This window comes from Canis lupus, chromosome 9 (genome assembly GCF_003254725.2).
Source record: "Canis lupus dingo isolate Sandy chromosome 9, ASM325472v2, whole genome shotgun sequence".
In the NCBI taxonomy this organism is placed as follows: Eukaryota; Metazoa; Chordata; class Mammalia; order Carnivora; family Canidae; genus Canis; species Canis lupus.
The window spans coordinates 6,043,278-6,068,389 of record NC_064251.1 but is presented as its reverse complement, the minus strand read 5'-3'; the positions used below and the strand labels follow the sequence as shown (position 1 = coordinate 6,068,389).

At 53.8% G+C, this 25,112-nt stretch overlaps 1 protein-coding gene and 1 non-coding gene across 2 annotated transcripts; both read left to right on the top strand.

Moving 5' to 3' along the window:
* Nucleotides 1-785: 785 nt before the first annotated feature.
* LOC112672999 (monocarboxylate transporter 6) lies at nt 786-23,514 on the top strand. Its single transcript, XM_049113760.1, has 9 exons — nt 786-937; nt 2,024-2,219; nt 5,022-5,257; nt 7,947-8,090; nt 12,899-13,708; nt 15,084-15,328; nt 18,716-18,950; nt 19,058-19,201; nt 22,974-23,514. Exons 3-9 carry the CDS (start codon nt 5,059-5,061, stop codon nt 23,165-23,167), a joined length of 1,971 nt encoding a protein of 656 aa, XP_048969717.1. The 5' UTR covers nt 786-937; nt 2,024-2,219; nt 5,022-5,058; the 3' UTR covers nt 23,168-23,514.
* On the top strand, nt 9,867-9,939 carry TRNAK-CUU (transfer RNA lysine (anticodon CUU)). Its single transcript has one exon. It is a non-coding gene; the product is annotated as a tRNA-Lys (tRNA).
* Nucleotides 23,515-25,112: the final 1,598 nt, after the last annotated feature.

The following is a 25,112-nucleotide window of genomic DNA, read 5'->3' as shown; positions in this document are numbered from 1 at the left end:
GTGTAGCCCTCAAGCTCCAGGCTTTCAATAGAAGGATCATTGAGGGGGGGCTAAAGCTGACAAAGACGCTCAGTGGTTGAGCATCTGCCTTCAGCTCAGGTCATGATCCCAGGGTCCTAGGATCGAGTCCCCTTGGGGCTCCCCGAAGGGAGCCTGCTTCTCCCTCTGCCTGTGTCTGCCTCTCTCTCTGTGTCTCTCATGAATAAATAAATAAAATCTTTTAAAACATAAAATAAAAATGGGACGCGGCTCAGCGGTTGAGCGCCTGCCGTTGGCCCAGGGCGTGATCCTGGATTCCTGGGATCGAGCCCCACATCGGGCTCCCTGCATGGAGCCTGCTTCTCCCTCTGCCTGTGTGTCTCTGCCTCTCTCTCTCTGTGTCTATGAATAAATAAATAAAATCTTAAAAAAAATAAAAAGAAAGTTGACGAAGGACGGCTCCTCCACCCCGGGCTCCTACCCGACACCCCCGCTGAGAGGTGGAGCCCCTTAAATCACACGCTTTCTCCATCCCACTCCTGGGAGCCCTAACGCTCTCAGGGAGCCGGAAATAGCCTGCGGGCTATGCAAATCACATGCAAATCACATGGTAATCACACGCTAATCACACGCACACGTTCCCGCGGAGCCGGCGTCCGGAGCCGCCGGCGGGACCACTCGGAGCCCCGGGGCTGGCTGGGACGAGGGGCGCAGGCCCTGGCCACGCTCCGCCCCCGCCCCCTCCCGCCCGAAGCCGGGCCTCCCTCCCCGCCCCCCGGCGCCCTGCGGCCCGCCCCCCGAGGGCGCGGCTCCTGGCCGCGGGAGCGCCGGCGTCCTGCCTCCTCCATCCCTCGCGGGCCGGGCCGCAGGAAGCCGCGCTCGGCGGGAGCGGAGCCGCCCCACCGCCGGGCCGCGCGAGCCGGTGAGCGGGCGCCCCGGGCCTCCCATTGTCCGTCAGGTGACCTCCCGCTGGGGTCCCCGTTAGCGCCGTCGCAGACCCGCCTCTCCGTGGGCCTCCCGGGCGGTTTCCCGCCTGTGACCGGCTCCGGCTTGAGGGTCCGGGAGAGCCTCGTCCCATCTCCGAGCTGCCCCCGCCTGCGATGGCTGAGGCCCCGCACGCCGGAGGGGGGTTCTCCGAGCCACCCCCACACTCCTGGCCCGGGGGGTGGGGCGGGTGGGGCGTGGGAGCAGCATGGGCACCACGCAAGGCCTGGCCTGAAATCCCGCGGGCGCCGCCTGGGCGTCCCATTAGCCCCACCCAGGGGAAATCCGTCCTGGGGAGGGTGGGAAAGCAGAAGGGCCCACGAGGGCAGGGACAGGGACGGGGCCAGGCCGGGAAGAGGTCACCAAGGCTCTGTTGCCTATCCCATCCCCCTTCCAGGCTGAGGTCAGCCAGCTCCTGCGGGAATGTGGGGGCACGTTTAGGGACAGAAAGGAGGAGGGTGACTTGTCCCAGCTCGCGGAGGTCCGGAACGCCCTGTTCCTACCTCAGCCCCTGCCAAGTGTAGGGGTTTGAGGGCTTGTCAGTCCCAAGCCCAAGCAGGTTCTGGCGGTTCTCTTACCACTGCCACCTGGTGTCCTGGGCCCTGCCTGGCACGGGGTCTGGGAAGGGCAGGGGTCTCCGGGCCCTGCTCTGGAGCCTGTGGTGCCGCCTTTGCCTCTCACAGGAGGAGAGGGAGCATCCCTTCCACTCAAGACACCCAAACCTTGCATGAGAGCATTGGCTCCCTCCCCTGACCATGGCTGCAAGCTTAGAGGGGCAGAGAAGGGATTCTGAGGGCCTGGTGAGGGCTCTGTCATCAGATGGGAAGCTCTAAAAGCAAGCCAAGGGATGTGTGCAATGTTTGGAGGACAAGAAATGCCATTTGAACTTGTGCCCTGCCCACAAATCTAGCTTCCTGACACTTGGACATGAAGATAGTCTCAACTCTGGGCAGGGGGTCCCTGAGGGCTGAGGTGGGCAGCTCCTCCCAAGAGCTGCTCACTTCCAGTCCCTGGAAGTGAGAGTGAAGTGTCTCCAGCTGCATTTCCTTTCTTGCTCCAGCCACATACCAGGCTGCGATCATGATTCATGGTGTCCAGTACAAAGGAGAGACCAAGTCCCTTCTGGGGTGGAATAGGAGCCAGAGCCCCCAGCCGCATCTCTTCTCTGCTCTGCTTGAGTCTTCTGGAATGGACCTGCCTGCCAGGAAGCCAGGTCACCCTTGGTCCTGGTCTTGCCTACCCCCTGGGGAACACAGGTGGGTCACATTAATATTATCTTCTGTGCTCACCCAAGGGCTGGTGCGTGAGTGTGAAGAGGTCCCCTCTCATAGTGTAGGGGGTGGGGGGGGAAGGGGGGCAACAATGATAGACAAGAGAATGATCCACTCCAATGTGGTGTGAAAAGTACAATTAAAGGGAGATATAGAGGAAGGGGGCCTAGTCCAGCCAGGGGTGGAAGTCCGGGGAGCTTCCCAGGACTCTGTCAGGGCTGAATCTTGAAGGACCAACTGGATTCTCTCTGGCTAGGATTTTGGAACCTCAGCAGCCTCGTTCACGAGGAGGGACCCCTTGTGGAGGAGGGGGCTGGAGGATCAACCAAAAAAACTGTTGTGACTAGGAGTCGCTGGAGGTCTGGGAGGGGACACTCCCTCATGGAAGGCAGATTCTGCAGGGGAATGCCGAGAGGGAGGCCAGGGGACCACAGACCCAGGAGGCAGGGCTCCCAGTGTGCAAAGAGAGAGCAGAGGTGCTTAGGGTTCCCTGGGCTCTGACTGTCCCAGGAGGCCTGGGGGAAGGAGAAGCTGGGAAAAGTCAGCCCCATTGAAAGATTTAGACTGAAAGTGGGTGCAGAGTGAAGGTTGGAATCCTGGACAAAGTCTCCAAAGGGCTGCCCAGAGAAGTGGCTGCTGAGAAGGGCACTAAAGAGGCCTCTCTGGGGTAGGGTGTGCGGCGGGCCTCTCTCTATAAGGGCACAACAGCATGAGTGAGAAGGGACCAGAGCTGGGGAGTGGGGGGGTGGGACTGGACTGGGGTCTAGGCCCCATCCTGTGTCCCCTCTGTCATCCACCTCCTCTCTGCCACCTCTAGGTCAGCGACTGTGTTGCTCTGAAGGGAAACCGGTAGGGTTCTAGGGCTTGAAAGTGACAGGGGTAGGGCAGGAGGACGTGAAGGTGGTGGAGGAAGGCTGGTGGCCCTTCTGGGAGGAGGAAGGGAAAGTTGGAAGACCGAGGGGTGAGCTATGGAGAGGCTATGCAGGGGACATTCAGGCCATCACAGAGGGGATCGGGTTGCACTGGTGGCCTTTTCATTTGTTACGGGAACAGAAATCCTGGAAGAGGACTGTATCTAAAGTTTGCCTGAGCCTGAGACTGGGCCAGGATTGGGGCTGAGGGAACTCTGGGGCCAGTATCACTTACAGGAGCCAGGATGGCAGGATGACGCACCTGCAGCATGCACTCACACACACGCTCATGTGTGTGTACTCTGCAAGGCTGGCCTGAATGGGCCACTCACCTTGGACAGGGCTCCTGGGGGTCCTCTGGAGTGGGAGGAGGCTTGGTGCCCAGAGGAAAGATTAGAGCCTCTTTGGAAGGAGGCCTTTAGGGTGGATCCCATTGAGGTGCTGTTTTAAAGCCCTTGGGCCTGGTGGGGAGGAAGGTGTGGAGCACAGGGCGGGGCAGAAAGATGGGGTTGCATATTTCTGATAGTTTCCTGAGTTTCCTTGGTTTCTCCCAGGACCTGGGGCTAAAAGGAAGAAGGCTGTGGGAACTGTAGCTCAAGGGATCCATTGCCTTCACTGAGGTGAAGGTTGCCAGCACCCCAGCCCTGAGTGTGGGTGAGGGCCGAGGGCCCTAGGGGATCAGGGGACTGCAAAAGGGCCCTGCGGTTGGGGAGTGGGCCTTGGGGCTTTGAGGCCTGGTTATGGCAACCTGTGTGATGCAGGAGCAGCCTGGATGGTGGTGATAAGCTGAGAGAGGCCTGAGCCGAAGGTGGGGGGTATGCAAGAGCATCTGTGTGGTGTGTGACCCTGCGTGTGTGTGTCTGCATAGTGTGTGACTGTGTGTGTGTCCGTATGTCTGTGTATCATGTGTCTGTGTACATTTGTCTCTGGGCTTGGGTCCATGTAGGTGTGTCTCTGTATATGTCTGTGCATGTCTGCGTGAGTGACTTTGCGTGTCTCTAGACTTTTCTGTGTGTGTGTGTGTGTGTGTGTGTGTGTGTGTGCATCTGCCTATAAGGCTCTGTGTGTCTCTGTCTATGCAGTGTGTGTTTGTGCGTGTGTCTTTGTCAGCGTATATCTTGGTATATGCCCATGTGTGACTGTGTGTGTATCTGCATGTATATGTGCATGTTTGGGGGGGCAGGAGGGTGGTGCTCAGAGAAGCCCTGACAGGTGGTGGGTCATTACTGAGCATCGCTGTAGAGCTTGACTCTGCCACAAGCTCCCTGTGGAAGGGGTGATTTCAGAGGACCTTTGGATGAGACCCATGTCTTTTCCTGAAAGCTGCTTGTTTGGTGCCCTTGGAAAGCTATTCTGTGTACACTCCTTGGCGACGCCCAGCACCAGCTTACTCACCTAGATGTCTCAACGGCACCAACAGGGGACCCTGATGTCAAGGCGGCGTTGCGAAAGTCTGTGTTTGTGTGCGGGGAGCCTGCTTGTGAATGTTTGAAAATGCATCTGTGCGTGTCTGCGGGGACATTGGGACTACGCTGGCTCTAGAGGTCTGTTCCACCCTATCAGCAGTTATTGAGTGCTTGCTGTGTGTGGGAGGGGGCCCCCGAGGCTGGGCCGGGAAGTCCCACCTGCTGACCACCAAATCATGTAAGTCTAGAAAGAGTTCCACCCACCTGCCTTGTCCCACTGATGGCTCACCTGCTTGCCCCTCCTGCCAGGCTGGCTCTGGGAAGTGGGTGAAAGGAAATGCCAAGGCCAACGTGTTTGCGTCTGGCCACCTCCCAGGAGGTGCTGGGGCAAGAGGAAGGGATGGTTTCAGCCACCCAGGGAAAGTGGCAGGTGAACTGGGGTTGGCAGCTCCATTCTGTCCCCTCCACAGGTGGCCCAGGCAGTGGTAGCGGCATTCGTGGCAGAGGATGCCCCAGGTCCCGGAGCGTGCAGAGGGCTGCTGGGCCTGGGTGGTGCTCCTGGCCTCCCTGGTGACCCAGGGTCTCACTCTGGGCTTCCCCACATGCACTGGCATCTTCTTCACTGAACTGCAGCATGAGTTCCAGGCCAGCAACAGTGAGACCTCGTGGTTCCCCTCCATCCTGACAGCCATGCTCCATGCTGGGGGTGAGCAGCCTGGGGAAGGGCTGAGGGAGGGTAGAGAAAGAGCCTGGCTGAGGGAAGAAGCCACAACCTCCCTGGCCTCCTGGATCTCTCTCTCTCTCTGAGGCCACTGGCTTTGTCTCATGGGGTGAATTCCTAAGATGTCACCTGATTTCAGCAGGGCCAGCCCCCCTGGCTGGAATCCTGCAGGGCTGGGCTGTACTGAGCTAGGCTGGGCTGGGCTGGGGACAGTTGGGGAAAGGGTATGGAGGCACCTTAGATACAAAGCCAGTCCTCTCCGTGGCTGGTGGCCACAGGAGGATACATGAAGACTGTAGGAGTGCTAGGCAGTGAGTACAGACTTGAGGAAGAGCTGCTTGGTGACCTCTCTGAACCTCAGTTTCTTCTGCAATATGGAGGTAACATCCAACACCCTACCCACCTCCTACATGGGATCATAGGGAGGATCCCATGAGTCGCGAGCAAGCAGTATTTGGAGAACCCCGTTAGGAGCTTCCAGATGGGACAGGGGGCTTGAGGAAGACACGAGGGGCAAGATGGGGGCAGGGCAAGAGTCCTATCTCTCACCAGGAAGCAGAAGGGTTGTTGCAAGGGCTGGGGAGGTGGAAAGAAGGCAGCTCCCCACCTGATTTCTTGATTGGCTCTTCCAGAAATGTGTCCCCCCTCACCCTGACTCCAGTGAAGGGGGAAGGCCAGGTCTGTCCAGGAGGCTCCCTGAAATGGCCTTGGGCTCAGGGGCCTGCCCCTGGTTCCTGAGAGCTCTTTAGGGAGACTCCATAGACAGCAACCTGATGGGGGTGGTAGGGGGTTGGTGCTGGTCACCTGGAGGTAGATCTCACGCCCCACAGGGCTCTCCCCATGCATGTGTTTCCTTACCTGTGTTTCCTTAACTCGGCTGAGCCCAGCTCCCTACCTCCCTCCTGCTACTCCCTCCACCTGGCACAAGCAGCCTGGTTGTTTTTCCAGGTCCTTCCCTCCAATTGGGAGAGAGGTCAGACTGGGCTAGATGGCCTCGTTGAGATGACCCCTGCACCTGCCACCCCGGGGCATGGTTTTGGGGCCTTGGGAGAGGCTGGGACTGGCCCAGACCACATGACCTTTTCACCTGCAGGGTTGGGGCAGAAGTGATAATCTCTGGCGGTTCCTTGCATGCAGCTAGAGAGGGGTCTGCGCCAGAGCCCAGGAAGCAGGCATGCAGCGGGGATCCTAACTCCGTAGATTCACCAGCCCCTAGCAGGCATGCCAACACCTCAGTCGGCCTGGGATTCCTGTCTGGAATACACCTCTTTAGGCCATGCTCATTCAGAGTATCAGAGAAATTTTAAACTCGAAATTATGCATGATCCCAAGCACCCCTTACCCCCCTACATCTTAGAAATGAAGGAACCAAGCAAGGACAAAGTACAAAGCCTGTTCATGGTTGCAGAGAGAGTTCAGGGCAGAAGCAGCACCTGGCAGAGGAAACGCCCTGCCTCCCAGTGCCCTCAGCTATCTAAGGCTAGTGCAGATCCCAGCCCCCACCCCTGACAGGTCCCAGCCCCCACCCCTGACGCCACAACTTGGGGCTTTCCCCAGTGTCACCTCTCCAAAGTCAGGTTAAAGTTTAGGGTGGGGATGATGGAAGACACGTGGGGCAGTGGTCACATTCACTGCAAAGTCTTGCCTCTCCCTCTCCCTCTGCTTGGTTATCTCTGAGTATGAGCTGCTTATTTCCTGTCACTCCCCTACTCGTATTGGCTCACACCCACGCATCCTCTCTCTGTGGCGCACACACACACACACACACACACACTCTTTCTCTCTTTCCCTGTCCCTTTCGCTGCACTCTGGGAAAGTAACTCTGTAGAAATTCCATTACGTGTACTTGGGGGCAGGGCATCTGGTGAATGGGGCCCTGCAAGGTGTTGAGAAGCAGCCAGCCGGGACTGGCTCATTTCTGCTCTGGGTCTGGGCTGGTGAGAAAGCAGCTCAAGGTGGGGGTGGGGTGGAGGAGAACAGGCCTTTCTCCACCAGAAGCCAAACATCTGGGTGCAGTGTTGGCTGGAAGTGAGGAGAGGGGGAAAAAGCACCCCACCCAGTTTTCTCCTGAGCACTCCGGAGGCCAATGCAGGGGGGTGCAGAGTGGCTCAGGGCCCCAGGCTGCCCACCCTGGATGGGTTGGAGGGTAGCAGGAGGGCTGTGGCCAGACCTCTTGAGAATGGGAAGCAGGCAGGGGCTGTAGCTGCTCATTATGGTTTTGATGCCCTGGGACCCTCACCTGCTAAGACAGACCACCCCCACCCCCACCATCACCCCCAGCAAGAGGCATCTATGCAAGTCATAAGGCAATCCTATTTTACCTGGATGGAATCAGCTTCAGGTCAGTGTAGGGAAGGGCCTCAGTCTTTTGCTCTGGGGATCCCTGTTGGGGTGAAATTGAACACATGCAGGAATTCTCCTCTTCTCCTCATAGCTGGTCAGATGTCATCCAGGGTGACCTCTTGTAGTGGAGGCACAGAGAGGGATTGGGTTTGCCCCAACCCATAGCCAGCCTGTGGCCAGGTGGCAATCAAAATCTAGGCCTATAGGCCCCAGGGCTGTGCCTTTCAAGCCACCTAGATAGTTCTTGCTGGAACCCCCTCCCAGGCTTACTCTCTCCCTTCCTCCAGCCCTCCTCATTCAGTTACCACCTGCTGGCTGTCTCCCCCCACAGGACCCCTATGCAGCATCCTGGTGGGACGCTTTGGCTGCAGAGTGACGGTGATGCTGGGAGGTGCGCTGGCCAGCCTGGGCATGGTGGCCAGCTCCTTCTGCCGCACCCTTAGCCAGCTCTACCTCACAGCAGGATTCATCACAGGTGACCGTCTTCCCATTTTGAGAATTTCTGGGTGCCTACTAAAAAGTGCTAGACATAAGTGTAGGCAGGATGCCTAATCTGGGGCTGCTTATAGTCAGGCGAGGGAGAGGGATAGTGAATACATAAATGAGAAAGATTGTTTCTGATTGTGACAAGCACATGAGAAGATAGGACCTCTGATGTGATGGGGTACTAGCTGGGGGTAGGGGTGGGCAGAAAATAAGCAAAGAGGTAAAATATCTAGGACACCCCATGCAGAAGATAAAGCAAGGGTGGAGGAGGCTGCTACTTCCAACAGGGCAGCCAGGGAAGGCCTTGCAGAGAAGGTGACATTTGGGCAGAAAGCTAATGGAGGTGAGGGAGTCTGCTGCTAGGGTCTCAGGGAAAGAGCATTGCAGGCAGCAGGAACAGCAAGTGCAAAGGCCCAGAAGGGCCCAGGGGGCAGAGGGGGTAGAGGCTGGGGAATGGATGGGGAATAGTGCCTGAAAGGCTTCGTAGTGAGATAGGATCTGAGGAATATGGGCAGAGGTGTGAGTGATGTCATTCAACTGCTGTTTATAAAACATTACTCTTAGCCACTAGATTGAACATATATGCCCTGGGGGCAGTGGTTAAGTTAGAGCAGGAGACCAGGGAAGAGCATGGTCATAACCCAGGCAGGAGGTGGCTGTCACTTCAGCTAGGGTGGTATGATGGAGGTACTGAGGAGCAGTCAGGTTTCAGGACTGTGTGTGGGGTACAGAGAGGAAGAGGCAAAGATGGCCCAAGGTTCCAGGAGCCAAGAAGGGTGACACCAAGGTTTTTGCCCCAAACCACTGGAAGGATGGAGAAGCCTTTAATTACAACGGGGAGCCTAGAGGAAAAACACATTTGTGGGTGGTTGGGAAGCTCAGGTGTGGAAACATCCAGTCTGACGTTCAGGCACAGGCCGTGGGCTACAGCGGGCAGCTGTGGATCATGACATGGCTGGCATTCTGATATATATATTTTTAAAGATTTTATTTACTTATTCATGAAAAACACAAAGAGAGAGAGAGGCAGAGACACAGGCAGAGGCAGAAGCAGGCTCCATGCAGAGAGCCTGACGTGGGACTCGATCCCAGGTCTCGAGGATCACGCCCTGGGCTGAAGGCGGTGCTAAACTGCTGAGCCACCCGGGCTGCCCGGCATTCTGCTATTGAGAGGAGGTATCATCCCTGCTGTCCCTGAGGGGACAAGGGTGGGTGGCTGAGGAGGTCTGAGGACCGGGCCCCGAGGTAGGTGTCCAGCAGTCCAGGTGGGAAGAAGAGACACAGACAGGAGGAGACCCAGGAGAGTGGGGTTTCTTGAGAAAGTGAGCATAGAAAGTACAGTGGGAGGAGGGAGTGAGAGCCCCGTCAGGCTGCTGGTGGATCAGATGGAGGGGGACCAGCCTCGACCTTTGGATTTGGCAGCATAGAGGTTGCTGACCCTGATAGGAGAGATTCTGGATCCAAGGTGAGGGCGAAAGGGCGAAAGTCTGATTGAAACTGGTTTAAGAGCGAAGAGGGTGAAAGGAATTGGAGACACTAGAGACAGTATTTCCAGAAAATTGTTATGAAGAAGGAGAGCAGAGAAACGGGCTGGTACCCAGAAGAGGCCATGGGGTCAAGAGAGGGGGTTTTGGGGGGTATTTTTTTTCTTTTTTAAACTGTTTTATTAACTTCAAAAAATGTAATGAGCACCATTCCAGGCAGTAGGGTAAACCTCCCCTGCTGACAATCTGACAGACTGAGTCAAACACAACGTTCAAGGGGTGCCTGGCTGGCTCAGTCGGTAGAGCGTGTGACTCTTGATCTCACGGTCATGAGTTCAAGCCCCACGTGGGGCAAAGAGCCTCCTTAAAACAAACACACAACCCCTCCCCACATTCAGTTAGGAGCTGGTAACAAGAGACCCACAAGAAACATGAAACACTGAAGGGAACATTGTAAACGTGTGAGCTTAGAAAGCAGGTACGTCTTCCTATGAACTTGGGGGAAACATCAAGACTCAAGGCATAAGGCCAAACTCCTTATGATGGTCAGGGTGAGGAGGGTCAGGGCTAACTGCCTGTGGACCACGATGGCATTGCCCTTCCCTCCACTGCCTTACGTCTTCTCACCCTTGCCTATGGCTCTCCAAGCCTCTGACGCGTCTCCCACCTATTCTGCAGGATGGAACCCCCTATCGAGGCAGATGACATTCACCAGCTCCCAAAGGGGAGGGCCAAGGGCTCTCCATCATTAGCAACTTGCTCCCTTTCATGCTTTCCTGCATTTTCCCGGTTGGCATCTTCCATGCTGAGATTTTGTACTCCTTGTTCTTCTTTGGATGCCATTGCTCCTGGGCCTACCCCTGTAGTCTCCTCCTCCTCCCGAGGGAGAATGAGCTACAGCAACACTTCCACCTACACACCTGCTCCTCCTCCCCCTCCTACTCTTCTGGCCGCCCCTGGCCTGCAGGCTCTCAGGGCCACCAGGAACAGATACTGAGAAGGTGGCGGGAGCCATGACAGGGTCTCTGTTTTTTTATTTTTATTTTTATTTTTATTTTTTTTTATTTTTTATTTTTTATTTTTTATTTTTTAAAGATTTTATTTATTTATTCATGATAGTCACAGAGAGAGAGAGAGGGGCAGAGACACAGGCAGAGGGAGAAGCAGGCTCCATGCATCGGAAGCCCGACGTGGGATTCGATCCCGGGTCTCCAGGATCGCGCCCTGGGCCAAAGGCAGGCGCCAAACCGCTGCGCCACCCAGGGATCCCCTGTTTTTTTATTTTTTAAAGATTTTATTTATTTATTTGAGAGAGAAAGCCAGAGACAGAGCATGAACAGAGGGGGAGATGCAGAGGGAGAGGGAGAAGCAGACTTCCCACTGAGCAGGGAGCCACACATGAAACTCTCTCCCAGGACCCCAGCATCATGACCTGAGCCAAAGGCAGACACTTAACCAACTGAGCCTCCCAGGCGCCCCCCCCCCTTGTTTTTAATTTTCCCCATAAAGATTTATTTATTTATTTTATTTATTTATTTATTTTTTTAATATGGTTATTCCTGCTCAGTAGGCAGCTTTTTTTTTTTTATATATATATTTTTAATTTATTTATGACAGTCACACAGAGAGAGAGAGAGAGAGAGGCAGAGACACAGGCAGAGGGAGAAGCAGGCTCCATGCACCGGGAGCCTGACGTGGGATTCGATCCCGGGTGTCCAGGATCGCGCCCTGGGCCAAAGGCAGGCGCCAAACTGCTGCGCCACCCAGGGATCCCAAGATTTATTTATTAATGAGAGGCACCAAAGAGAGACAGAGACATAGGCAGAGGGAGAAGCAGGTTTCCTGTGGGGAGTCTGATATGGGACTCGATCCCAGGACCCTGGGATCAAGACCTGAGCTGAAGGCAGACACTTAACTGACTAAGCCACCCAGGCACTCCCCTTGTTTGTTTGTTTGTTTGTTTGTTTTTTAAAGATTTTATTTATTTATTCATGAGAGACACAAAGAGAAAGAGGCAGAGGGAGAAAGAAGCAGGCTCCATGGAGAGAGCCTGATGTGGGACTCGATCCTGGGTCTTTAGGATCATGCTCTGGGCTGAAGGCAGTGCTTAACCGCTGAGCCACTGGGGCTGCCCCCCGCCTTGTTTTGTTTTTAATGGGAGAAATAATATGAAGGAGAATGTTCTGGGAAAGAGGAGAAAGTGGATGGTGGAGGAGAGAGAAATTGCTGGAGGATATGCCTTTGAGTAGACAAGATGTAGGGCATAAGTAGAAGGTTGGCCTTAGCTGGCAGCACAGACCAATGTCACAGACGGAAGGCAGGTGGTCAGCTGGGAGTGAGGAGGGGGGAGGGGTGGAGAAGCATAGAGAAGGGCTGATGGTCATCCAGGAGGGCGGGGGAGTAAACTGATGGTGATGTCACACGGGTGACCCGAGGGCCCGCCTGAGGCTTGTGGTCATGGTGTGGCTGAGCAGGTCAGGCATGGAGTGGGTGGGGATGTGGCATCTGAGCTTAGCCAGAAGAGAAAAGTCTAGGGGAAGCATATTCTGAGTAGTGGGAACAGCAACTGTAGATGTCCCGCAGTAGGGGGGGTGGGGGTGGGGGGGTGGCAGTTTGGTGTCCAGAGGAAGAGAAAGAAGCTGATGTAGCTCAGTCATAGTAAGTGACAGGGAAAATGGCCTGAGATGACACCCAAGAGATGACCAGGGGCCAAACAGTGTAGAGCCTTCTAGGGCATAGTAAACACTGTGGCATTTTTTCTAGGTGTAATGGGAAGTCTTTGGAAGGTGTTAAGCAGGAAAGAGACTTACCCCAATTTAGGTTTTTATTTTGCTTTATTTATTTATTTTTTAAAGATTTTATTTGTTTATTTGAAAGAGCAAGCACGAGGTGGGGGGTTTGTGGGGAGGGGCAGAGGGACAAGGAGAGGGAGAAGCAGACTCCCTGCAGGAGCAGGGAGCCCGACACACACAGGGCTCCATCCCAGGACCCTGAGATCATGACCTGAGCCAAAGGCAGATGCTTAACTGACTGAACCACCCAGGCACCCCCCAATTCAGGTTTTTAAAGATCATCACGGTGCTGTGCTAAAGGGAACAGGTGTGTCCCTGGCAGCCTCAGGAAGACAGATTTGATGCTTCTAAGGAGGTAACAAGGCAGGCTGTTTCCATCTTAAATCCTTGGGGATCTGGAAGGGGGGGGTCTGAGCTAGAACAGAAGGGGGCAGACATGGAACATGATCCTGGGACCCCTCTCTGGGTATGGGTGGGAGGCTCAGAACACCCTTGAGCTGGGCTCCTCTCTCCCACCACAGGCCTGGGCATGTGCTTCAGCTTCCAGTCGAGCATCACCGTGCTAGGCTTCTACTTCTCCCGCCATCGGGCACTGGCCAATGCACTGGCTTCGGTGGGCGTCTCCCTGGGCATCACGCTCTGGCCACTGCTCTCCCGCTACCTCCTGGAGGACCTGGGCTGGAGGGGCACCTTCCTTGTCTTCGGTGGAGTTTTTCTCCACTGCTGTGTCTGTGGGGCCATCCTGAGGCCTGTGGCCACCAGTATGGCCCCTGAGACCATAGAAGGCCCCCCTCCTCCTTCCAAGACACCTGCACCGGGCTGCCTGGCAGCGTGCGGTCGGGCCATCCAGCGCCATCTGGCCTTTGACATCTTGCGGCACAACGCAGGCTACCGAGTGTTCACGCTGGGTGTTATGTGGATGATCCTCGGCTTCCCGCTGCCACATGTCTTCCTGGTGCCATACGCCATGCGGAATGGGGTGGATGAACACAAAGCAGCCCTGCTCATCTCCATTATCGGCTTCAGCAATATCTTCCTGCGGCCGATGGCTGGGCTGGTGGCAGGCCGGCGGGACTTTGCTGGCCACCGGAAGTACCTGTTCAGCCTGGCAGCCCTGCTCAATGGCCTCACCAACCTGGTGTGCGCGGTGTCGGCCGACTTCCGGGTGTTGGTGGGCTACTGCCTGGTGTACAGCGTGTCTATGAGTGGCATCGGTGCCCTCCTCTTCCAGGTCCTCATGGACATTGTTCCCATGGATCGGTTCTCTAGCGCCCTGGGCCTCTTCACCATCCTGGAGAGCATCTCCATCCTCATCTCCCCGCCACTGGCTGGTGAGGCCCCAGGAGGGAGGGCGGCCAGGTGTATGTGGCTGTGGCCTGGGTGGGCAGGATATGGAGATAGGGCAAAGGGGAACAGTCAACAGATTTGGGTGCCATCCAGCCTCTCCAGAGGTAGAGACTTGGAATCTGTGATTTTCCCAAGCACCCTAGGGGATTGGCTGCAGCCTGCTCCCCAGCAGGCACCTAGGGTGCAGTTAAAAATAAGGATTCTTTTAAAAGATTTTATTTATTTATTCATTCATGAGAGACAGAGAGAAGCAGAGACACAGACAGAGGGAGAAGCAGGGACTCAATCCCGGGACCTGGGATCACACCCTGAGCCGAAGGCAGAGGCTCAACCGCTGAGCCACCCAGGGATCCCCAAAATAAGGATTTTTGTATCAGACTTGCCTGAGTTCTTCATCTTCCTTCCTCTCAGTACCTCTGCTTTATCAGTAAAGTAGGGACGATAGTAGAATCTACCTTGTAGGCTTGTTGTGAGGATCATAGTTACATAGCAAGAGCTTAGCAGGAAAAAGCCTGGCACGTAGCAGAAAGCTACATACATGTCTGCTGTTATTAACATCCTGGCTGTCCCACTTCCTGCCTGTGGAACCTGGGTAGGTCATTTTTCTTCTCTGAGCCATAGTGTCGTCTGCAAAATGCAGACAAGAACACCTGCCTGTGCCAGTCCCTGGCTGAATACAGAGGCCCAGTCCCCACCTCTCAGTGCTGATCTGATGGGAGAGTCAGGAATTAAAGCAGAGACACATTTGTGCTCAGTGTAATGATTTGTGCCAGGAGGGAAACAAACAGATGTGGGACCAGAGACCCCATGAGCAGACTTGCCAGGCAGGCAAGAGCACAACATTCAAAGTAACAGGTAGGGTGTGTGAAGCCCTTGATGCTAGACCGTATCCAGCGCACGGCAGCCAGCAGTTAGTACAGTACGACCATGACAATGAGGACGCTTCCCAAGTGTGTCATTGGAAGTCCCCGTTTCCAGGGGAGTTCGTCAAGTCAACAAGTAGAGAGAGCTCCCCAGGAGGAGGTATGGGAGGGCCCATGTGTGGCTGAGCAAATATCCCAGACTACTGGCCCTAGTGTGCTAGGCTTCCTGCCACCAAGGGTAAGGGAGACATGCCCTGAGGTGCTCTTCTGGATCAAGAGCTCTTCCTGCCCCCTGGAGAGCAGGCTTAGTGTTTCCTTTCTCCTTTCATGCAACAAATCTCATATTGAGTGCCTCTTAGGTGCCAACCACAGTGACTAGTGCTAGGGAAACAGCAGAGCCCAAAGGAAAATCCCTGCTCTGGCAGAGAACGCAAGTTAGTGGGAGGGAGGTCTGGGAGCCCCAGGATAATGGCCTAACTTGCTCTCTGTCCCCCAGGGCTCCTGCTGGACACCACCAACAACAACTTTAGCTATGTTTTCTACATGTCAAGCTTCTTCCTCATATCAGCTGCCCTCTTCATGGGTGGCAGCTTCTGTGCCCTGCAGAAGAAAGAGAGGCAAAGCAAGCAGGCCGAGGCGGAAGGAGCCATCACGGAGGCTGCCTCAGAGCAGGGCCTCACGGTAGAGGACTCACGTGGGTCCAGGAAGCAGCTGTATACCGAGATCATGTATGTGACCAGTGTCTGAGCCCTGAGGTCAGTGAGGGACCACTGCCTCAGTCCAGGAGTGTGATGTCCAGCTGCCAGGGGCCAGGGTGAGGGACTGGCCCAGGAAGCCTGAAACACAAAGCCGTCCAGGCTCTGCACACTGGAACTCAGCCAGGAGCTGGGACCTTAGAGGCTGGCCTCCAAAGACTCAGGGTTCCTCCCAACCAGCAGAATCCAGGAGCGGGTCCTCCTGACTTTTTCTTTTGGGTACCAGAGTACCTGGAGCCCAGAAAAGTGAGTCTATACCCTACACAGAGCCGGCTCACCTCAGCTGGCTGCCCAGTACTGCTGCTGCAACTCAATACACTGGACCCTCCAGTCTAGCCTGGATGTCTCTGATGGAATCTCTTTGTCCTTCTCTGGCCTCCAGATAGTTCCAAAGAACTCATCCCTCCTCCAGGGCCCTCCACTCCCTCTCTGCTCAAGGGCCCAGCCCTCGCCCTTAGGGCTGCCCCCAGCATAGGTTGCTGGGCCTCCTGCTGACTGGAACCTTGGGAAGAAGAACCTCATGAAAGGTTGAGTTGTGATCCCCAGTGGGCCAGGCTGAGGGGTTGGCTTGGACACAGGATACAGACAGATGAAAGGTTGGGCAGAGAGGACCCATCCTGGCGTCTGAGCAAAGAACTAGTGGGGAGGAGCCCTTGGCTTGGGTCCTAGAATCAGTGAAGTCTGAGGGGTCCCCTGCACTCAGCATGAGTGCTGGGAGGCTGGGAGACCTGTGAGCAGGGGAAGGGAAGGATTGCTAGGCAGAGCCCGAGGCCTCTGGGAAAAATGGAGCTGCTTTTGTAACAGAAGCCTCTCACTCCCTGGCCTGCCCTCTGCTCCCTACTGTGTCTGAGGTGTCCTCCCTGGGGTAAGTAGCTGGCTGGGCCAGCAGCCAGCCCACCTCTGCTCCCTGTTGGCCTGTGCCTGTGGCCTGGAGGTCAGTGCTCCCCACACACATACACTTTTTGCTGGGACTGTTTTCTGAGGTCATCACTTGGGGGCTGGCTGTCAGGCCAAGCTCGTTCCAGTGGGATACCGATGAAGGCTTTGGAAAAACAGAGTTTGTTTGAATTACATACAAAAATGTTCCTGGAGTAGGTTATAAACCCCGTGAACTAATGAAGCTGGAAAACAGGCCTTGAGTAAGTGCCTACCCTCCCCCTTCCATTCTCCCTGCTCAGCGGGGGCTCTTCCGACCCAAGGCCTTGTTTGTTGATTCAGGCTCAACCAGGCTCCAACAAGAAAGCCTTATCAGGAAAATAAATTTTATTTTCATGACCTAACTCCAGCCTTCCTTCTCCTGAGCCTAGCTGGCATGAGTAAGCATCCTTGGGGAAGTACTGTCTTCCCCAGGACCCTGCCACGAGTGCCCCCTTATGGCCAAAGAGAGTAGTGCATAAGCAGAGGACTGAGGTAGCTTAGACGTGAGTTCATGATTGGTTCTGCCACAATTTGCCGTGTGGCTTTGGGCAATTGTTCACCACCTCTGGGAGGATCTGGAGACAATACAGTCTCTTCTTGCTTGAAAATTCTGATCCTGAAGACCATTTGCTTCCTGCTCCTCACCCAGGCCTGTGCTCGGCCACCATCCACAGCCTGTACATTGAAAGGGGAATGCTTGGATGCATTTTTTTTTTTTTTGGTAAAGATTTTATTGATTTATTCATAAGAGATAGAGAGAGGGGGGCAGAGACACAGGCAGAGGGAGAAGCAGGCCCCATGCAGGGAGCCGGACGCGGGGACTCGATCCGGGTCTCCAGGATCAGGCCCTGGGCCAAAGGCAGGCGCTAAACCGCTGAGCCACCCAGGGATCCCCTGCTTGGATGCATTTTTAACCAGGTCCTGTCTCCTCCATCTTGACTGAGTGGTAAAGGAAAGAGGGGACTGGTGGGAAGGTGGACACTTTGGGCACTAATAGCTTCCAGGCTTTGAAATGTGCAACTTCTATTAGGCCCACTTCCTGAAAACGGATTTCTTTTAAGGAAAAGAAGTATCTGTGAAACATTCCACATAGGGATCCCTGACCTCATCTGCCCCCAGCCAAGAGTGGCAGTTAACCTCTGGGCAGATTTCCTTCAACAAGTATTACTGAGCATCTACTGGACACCTGGTGGTACCCTCATCACAAAACCAAGGGCTGAGAAATATTCCCCAAGGGGAAAGGCCCCTGAGCCTTTCAGAGGGGATACATGAGGGTGGATGGGATAGCCTGGGAGGGAGAGAGGATCTGAAGCAGACAAGCCCTGGTCCACCTTGGGATGAGATGTACTTCCTCCGGTTGTATCAGCTATTTACAGAAGCTGAAGGGCCTGATGAAGGGATCTAGGGCCACTGTCCTACGTGGAGCTGTCAGGGTACTGAAGCACCCCGATTATAGTCATAACTCCTGTTCCAAGGGGTGTGGATAGGGCAGGGGCTGACCACAGAGCCTGTGCCCAGAGACATGGGGCTTGCTGTCAATGAGGCTGTGGCAGGCTGGACTGTAGCAGCCATTTTGCTCTCGTGCCAGGCCCAGGGCCAAAGATATGTGGTCCTTAGCCTCAAGAAGCTCACAGACACACCCCCGCCCTCCCTTAGCCTCACATTTTCAAGCACAATGAGAGTGCAGCAGGACCACTTCCCTGCATGGTGCTCTATCCCCTGTGCCCACAAGGTCTAGGTCACACATCACCTTCCTGAGAAGCCCTGAGAAAGAAACAGGCCAAAGGGCTTCAGCATCCAGGGCTCCAAAACCCAGAGCCACCAAAGTGGTACATTTGGGTCAACGGAGGACCTGGGGCTGGTCAATGCCTCTAGTGCCCCCCATCCACCTAGGTGGCAAAAAGCCTTATTAGGACATTACCCTGAAATTTTTAGCCAGAGATGGCCAGCTCAGGGCTGGGGAGCAGACGGTGCCAGGCTCACCCGGCTTTTTGGAAAAGCCAACCAGAAGACAGTTATCAAAGGACCCATGTTGGGGTGCAGGCAACTGATGCTCGCGTTCCAGAAGGGGAGTCCCTTCGTCGAACAGGCTGGGCTGCGCCCCCCTCGTCAAGTGCAAGGGGGTGTGGAGGTTCTTCTGCCTTGACACCTCCCCACGTGGGCGCCCTCTGACTCCTGTGGGTGCCCAAGCGCCATAGAGTCACTCAACCTCAGCCCTGCGCCACCCTTCCGAGGGCGGATCCCCTCCAGCCTGAACCTCCAGGCGCTAAGCGCGCCGCGCACGCGCACGGAGCTCAGAGACAGCCCCGCCTCTTGCTTTGCCTCGGCCCGCCCCTTCCGCCCTCTGGGGCGGGGCTAAGCTCGGCTTCCGCCGGAACCCTGGAAAAGTCAAGCTTTGAAGTTTTGCGGTGGGCTGTGCCGCGCGCTCCTTCTCGTCTCCGGGGCCCAGGTTTAGGTTTTCACGCGCTATTCTCGAGGCCCTGAGACCCCCACGCCGACCCTCCGCATTCCAATTCCGGCAGCAAATTACTGCAGAACCTGTTTCCTCCCTCCCACACTCTCCCCCCCCCTTCCCCGGGCCCCCTCCACCGCCCTGACCATGGCCCAGAAGCCGAAGGTGGACCCCCACGTCGGTCGCCTGGGTTACCTGCAGGCGCTGGTCACGGAATTCCAGGAGACGGAGAGCCAAGGTGAGAGTGGCAGGGTGGGGGCCCGGGCGGGGCGGGGCGGGGCGGGGCGGGGGGCCGGCCGCCGCGGCCGCCGCGGACCTGGCCCCAGCGCCACTCTTCCGCCGCAGACGCCAAGGAGCAAGTGCTGGCCAACCTCGCCAACTTCGCCTACGATCCCGGTAACTACGAGTATCTGCGGCAGCTGCAGGTCCTCGATTTATTCCTCGATTCGTTGTCGGAGGAGAATGAAACCCTGGTGGAGTTTGCTATTGGTAAGGATGGGGCGGGTCTCCCAGATGCCTGACTTGACTTGGTGAGGTAAGCGAGTTAAAAGTCAGTCCCCGGGGAAGGACTCTTTTAGGTGATACCTCTGCTGAGAAGGCAGATCTTCTCGATGTCTGTTCACACATTGTCCCAGGTCGCAGCTATCTTGAGTCAGGTCCGGAACTAATGCCTGGACTCCCTCTGCATGTCTGCCTTCCCTCCCCTCCTACTTAGAGATGAGATCGTAAATGAGGGAATGGATTGAAACCACTTGAAAAGAAAAAAGTTTTTAAAATGCTGTTTTTATTTTATCTTTTTTTTTTAATTTTTAGAAAAAAGATTTTATTTGAGAAAGCATGCATGCATGAGCAGGGGGGAGTACCAGAGGGAAAGGGAGAAGCACACTCCCTGCTGAGTGCAGAGCCCATCTCAGGGCTGGATCCCAGGACCCTGAGATCATGACCTGAGCCCAAGTCAGACGAGGAACCAACTGAGCCACCCAAGCACCCCCAGAATGCTGTTTTTAAACATCTTTATTTTAATGTGTTAATATCAAGAGAAATAGGGGTGGCTTATAGCTCCTATAGCTGTTATGGTTTAAGATCTGTTGAATTATTCAGTGGACAGATACTTACTGGGTATGTACTGTGAGTAAGGTACTGTTCTAAATGCTGGAGAGATGGTGAACAAGTGGAGGAAAGGGAGAGACACATAATGAGCAAACAAAAAAGCTGAGGCTCTCAAGGAAGTAAACAGGGTGATGAGATAGAGCAGAGTGCAGAGGTAGGGGCTACTTCATTTCCGCCAACATGGGAAGGCATTCTAGGAAGAGGCACAGCATGGCCAGAGACCCTAAAGCAGGAGGAGCCAGAAAGAAGGCTGATGTGGCAGGCTATGGGGAGTGGAACAGAGTGCTGCAAAATGAGGTTAGAGAGGTGGGCAGCACCAGAGTTCACATGACCTTAGCTCTAGACTATGGGAAAGAGTTTGGAATTTATTCTGAGGACAAACAAATTCTTTTTTTTTTTTTTTGGTAAAGATTTTATTTATTTATTTGAGAGAGAGACAGAGATAGCACCAGCGGGGAGGAGAGGGTGAAGCAGGCTCACCACTGAGCAGGAAGCCCGATGCAGGACTCGATCGCAGGACCCCGGGATCACAACCTGAGCCAAAGGCAGATGCTCAACCATGGAGCCACCCAGTCATCCCTCTTTCTCTCTCTTTTATTTTTTTTTTAAAGATTTTATTTATTTATTCATGAGAGATACACAGAGAGAGAGAGGCAGAGACACAGGCAGAGGGAGAAGCAGGCTCCATGCAAGGAGCCTGATGTGGGACTCGATCCCAGGTCTCCAGGATCACACCCTGGGCTGCAGGCAGTGCTAAACCGCTTAGCCACCCGGGCTGCCCCCTCTTTCTCTCTTTAAGTGAACTTTGTATTCCTTTCCTTTTCCTTTCCCTTTTCTTTTCTTTCTTTATTTTTTATTTTTATTATTATTTTTTTTTAAGTAAGCTCTATGCTCAATGTGGGGCTGGAACTCACAACCATGAGATCAAGAGTTGCATGCTCTGGGCGCCTGCATGACTCAGTCATTCAAGTGTCCGACTCTTGATTTCGTCTTAGGTTATAATCTCAGGGTTGTAAGATGGAGGCCCATTTCAGGCTCTGTGTGTCAGGCTCTGCATGTCAGGCTCTGCACTGAGCGTGGAGCCTGCTTGAGATTCTTGACACCCCTTTCATGCTTGCTTGCATGTGCACACATGCTCTCTCTTAAAAAAAAGTTGCATGCTCTACCAACTGAGCCAGCCAGGCACCCCGTGAACTTTGTATTTTATACAAAGTTTATATAAAATATTTTCTGTATTTTAGAACAGTTTTAGAAAAATTGTAAAGATAATACAGAGGTTCCTACATATGTCACACCCAGTTTCTCTACTGTTTGTTTTTTTTTTTTTTTTAAGATTTTATTTATTGGGCAGCCCGGGTGGCTCAGCGGTTTAGCGCTGCCTTCAGCCCTGGAGCGTGGTCCTGGAGATCCGGGATTGAGTCCCACGTCGGACTCACTGCATGGAGACTGCTTCTCCTGCCTATGTCTCTGCCTCTCTCTGTGTCTCTCATAAATAAATAAATGTAAATAAATAAAATCTAAAAAAAAAAAGATTTTATTTATTTATGAGAGACACAGAGAGAGACAGAGACACAGGCAGAGGGAGCAGCTCTCCCATGCAGGGAGCCCAATGTGGGATTCGATCCCGAAACCCCCCCAGGATCACGCCCTGAGCCAAAGGCAGACTCTTAATGGCTGAGCCACCCAGGTGTTCCCAGTTTCTCTGTTATTAACCACTTACATTAATATGGTAATATGGTACATTTGCTACACTTAATAAGCCCTATATTGATTACATTATTATTAACTACTGTCCATACTTGATTCATTTCTTTAGTTTTTCTTTCTTTTTTTTTTTTAAGATTTTATTTATTTATTCATTCATTCATGATAGACATAGAGGCAGAGACAGAGGCAGAGGGAGAAGCAGGCTCCACACAGGGAGCCCGATGTGGGACTCGATCCCAGGACTCCAGGATCGTGCCCTGGGCCAAAGGCAGGCGCTAAACCACTGAGCCACCCAGGGATCCCCATTTCCTTAGTTTTTCTTAGTACTCTCTTACTGTTCCAGGATTCCATACAGGATACTGTGTTACTTTTAGTTATCATATCTTAGGCTCCTCTGGACTGTGCCAGTTTCTTGGACTTTTACTTTTTTTTTTTTTTTGGATGACAGTGATGGATTCAAGTAACGCTGGTCAGATATTTTGTAGACTGTCTCTCTTTCTCTCTTTCTCTTGAGATTTTATTTATTTATCTGAAAGAGCATGAGTGGCGGGGAGACTCGGAGAGGGAGAAGCAGGCTCCCTGCTGAGCCCGGAGCCCAATGCAGAGCTCGATCCCAGGACCTCAAGATCATGATCTGAGCCGAAGGCAGATGCTTAACCAACTGAGTCACCCAGGCACCCCTGTAGACAGTCTCTTAACTGGGATTTGTTTGATGTTTTTCTCTTGATTAGACAGGATTGTGGGTTTTAGGGGGAAGACAGCCACAGAAGTTAAGTTTTCATCACATCATGTCATAGAGGGATCCCTGGGTGGCGCAGCGGTTTGGCGCCTGCCTTTGGCCCAGGGCGCGATCCTGGAGACCCGGGATCAAATCCCACGTCAGGCTCCTGGTGCTTGGAGCCTGCTTCTCCCTCTGCCTATGTCTCTGCCTCTCTCTCTCTCTCTGTGACTATCATAAATAATAAATAAAAGAAAAAAAAAAAACATCATGTCATAGAGCCATGCTGTCAGCATGGCTGATGATGGCCTTGACTAGCCAGCTGAGGTGGTATTGGTCTGGTTTCTCCACTGTACAGTTATTCTTTCATCCTCCCCTTTCCATATTGTATTCTTTGGAAGGAAGGTGCTCCATAAATGATCTCTTTTAATCATCAGTAGGATTATTGAAGGATCCAGGCCAGTTCCACAGAATTTTGCACCTTCCTAACTGTCTAGTTGCCTCTTTCTGGTGTCATTTAGTTTTTCCTCTTTCCCCTTTATTTCCTGGAACCCAGAAGTTAGATTGAAGGCCTTGATAGAATCAACTAATACTACCCCCCACACACTGAATACAGATGGGTGTGATATAAAATTTTGAAAGACCATCCAGGCTGGCCCCTACTGTTTGGGATACCTGGAACTGGAGTACAAATGGGGGTGATCCCTTGTCTTCTCACCACAATAGGTCTCATACCCATGTGTGTGGACATCCTGGCTGTGTTTGTTCCTGTCCTGTGGCCCCTCCTTGAACTTAGGAGTGTACACACAGCAGTGGGGTTGCACACACCAACAGCAGAGTCCACCCCTGGGAGTCAGGATCCAGGAAAGAGGCCCATGCAGCTGTGGGAGCAGGTTCAGGTCCTGGAGCTCCAGGTATAGGAGAAAGGAGGATGGGCTCTGTGTGGGCTCCCTGGAATTTTCAACCTGTGGAGGGGGCCATAGTGAGGCCCTCTGGAAGGTTATTATGCTAAATAAATACTCTAAACAATCAGTGGCTTTGAGATTTTCTTCTGTATAAGTCCTCCATCCCCTCCCTCTACCCCACAGCTTCTGCCATCTGAATGGTGACAGTGGCGTCTGTGAAGCATAGCTTCCACCCAGGAGTGACAGGGCTCCTCCAACTCAAGCTTCTGACTGGAGAAAACTTGTATAAAAGGTCTAGTCCAGGGATCCCTGGGTGGCACAGCGGTTTGGCGCCTGCCTTTGGCCCAGGGCGCGATCCTGGAGACCCGGGATCGAATCCCACATCGGGCTCCTGGTGCATGGAGCCTGCTTCTCCCTCTGCCTATGTCTCTGCCTCTCTCTCTCTCTCTCTCTCTCTCTCTGTGACTATCATAAATAAATTTTAAAAAACATAAAAAAAAAAAAAAAAAAAAAAAGGACTAGTCCACCACAGAAAGTTTTTGTGGGTTCAGGAAGTAACTTGCCCAGGGCAGGAGTGCTCTTTTTTTTTTTTAATTTTTATTTATTTATGATAGAGAGAGAGAGAGAGAGAGGCAGGCAGAGGGACATAGGCATAGGCAGAGGGAGAAGCAGGCTCCATGCACCGGGAGCCCGACGTGGGATTCGATCCTGGGTCTCCAGGATTGCGCCCTGGGCCAAAGGCAGGCGCCAAACCGCTGCGCCACCCAGGGATCCCTTTTTTTTTTTTTTTTTTTTTTTTTTTTGAGTGCTCTTAAGACCCTGGTCTGCCGAGCTGGGAGACTTGGGCCTGGCCTGGGTTCTTGTTTTCCTGGGCAGCTTCCCAGGGCAGGTGACCAGCCCGGGACCTGGAGTCCATGGTCCCAGCTTCTCTACTTCCTAGCTGATTCTTTTTTTTTTTTTTTTTTAATTTTTATTTATTTATGATAGTCACAGAGAGAGAGAGAGAGGCAGAGACACAGGCAGAGGGAGAAGCAGGCTCCATGCACCGGGAGCCCGATGTGGGATTCGATCCCGGGTCTCCAGGATCGCGCCCTGGGCCAAAGGCAGGCGCCAAACCGCTGCACCACCCAGGGATCCCCTTCCTAGCTGATTCTTGTGGATGAGATCCATCTGTCCCTTCTCTGAGACTCGTTTCTCACCTGCACTGGCCTGGCCCTATGTTGCAGGACTGTTGTGGGAAACAGAAGTGGGTGGGTGTGTCTCCGTGAAGGTACTTCGTCTGGCTGGTTATTTTCTTAGTATCCTTACAGCAGTTTTCCTTTCCCTGCCACTTTTCCTTATGTTCTCTTCCTCTCCTTCCACCAGCACAGGGTCCCTAGTCCCCAGAGTACTAGCTTTCTCAGCATCGAATCCCTCCATGGCATTGTTTGCAGAGTAGATTTCTCTCGTATTTGTTGTGTATGACTTACCAGGAGAGTCCCCATCATACTTAGGTGCATATTTTGTTACTGCTTTTATTTCCTTTTCACATCGCTGGCCCTGAATGAGAAGCACTGCCAGGTGCTTACTCTGCTAACAGACTTTGTGCTGTGCTTTGTAGTTTTGACTCTCTCACCTCTAGTGACAGGCCTGAGATTGTGATTTCCATGAGGGCAGCGCCCAGCTCTGCTTACCTCTGAGGTAGGTGAGGGAAGGGCCCGGGAAGCACAGACTACTGGCCATGACTTGGTGCTATAACCCTGAGTGGGGTTGGTTCTGGAATAGCTGGCAGATAGGAGAGCTGGCTTAGATCACTCTGAACCTTCATTTCACCAATGAGGAGGAAATGGAAGCAGAGGCTCCCCCACCCCCACCCCCGGGCCCAGATGGTTAGTGGCAGGCCAGGTTAGGATGCAGGCTTCCTTCCATCCATCCTTGCAGCCAAGCTCGGTGGCAGGCATCCTGAGTGGTGCTGGCTGAT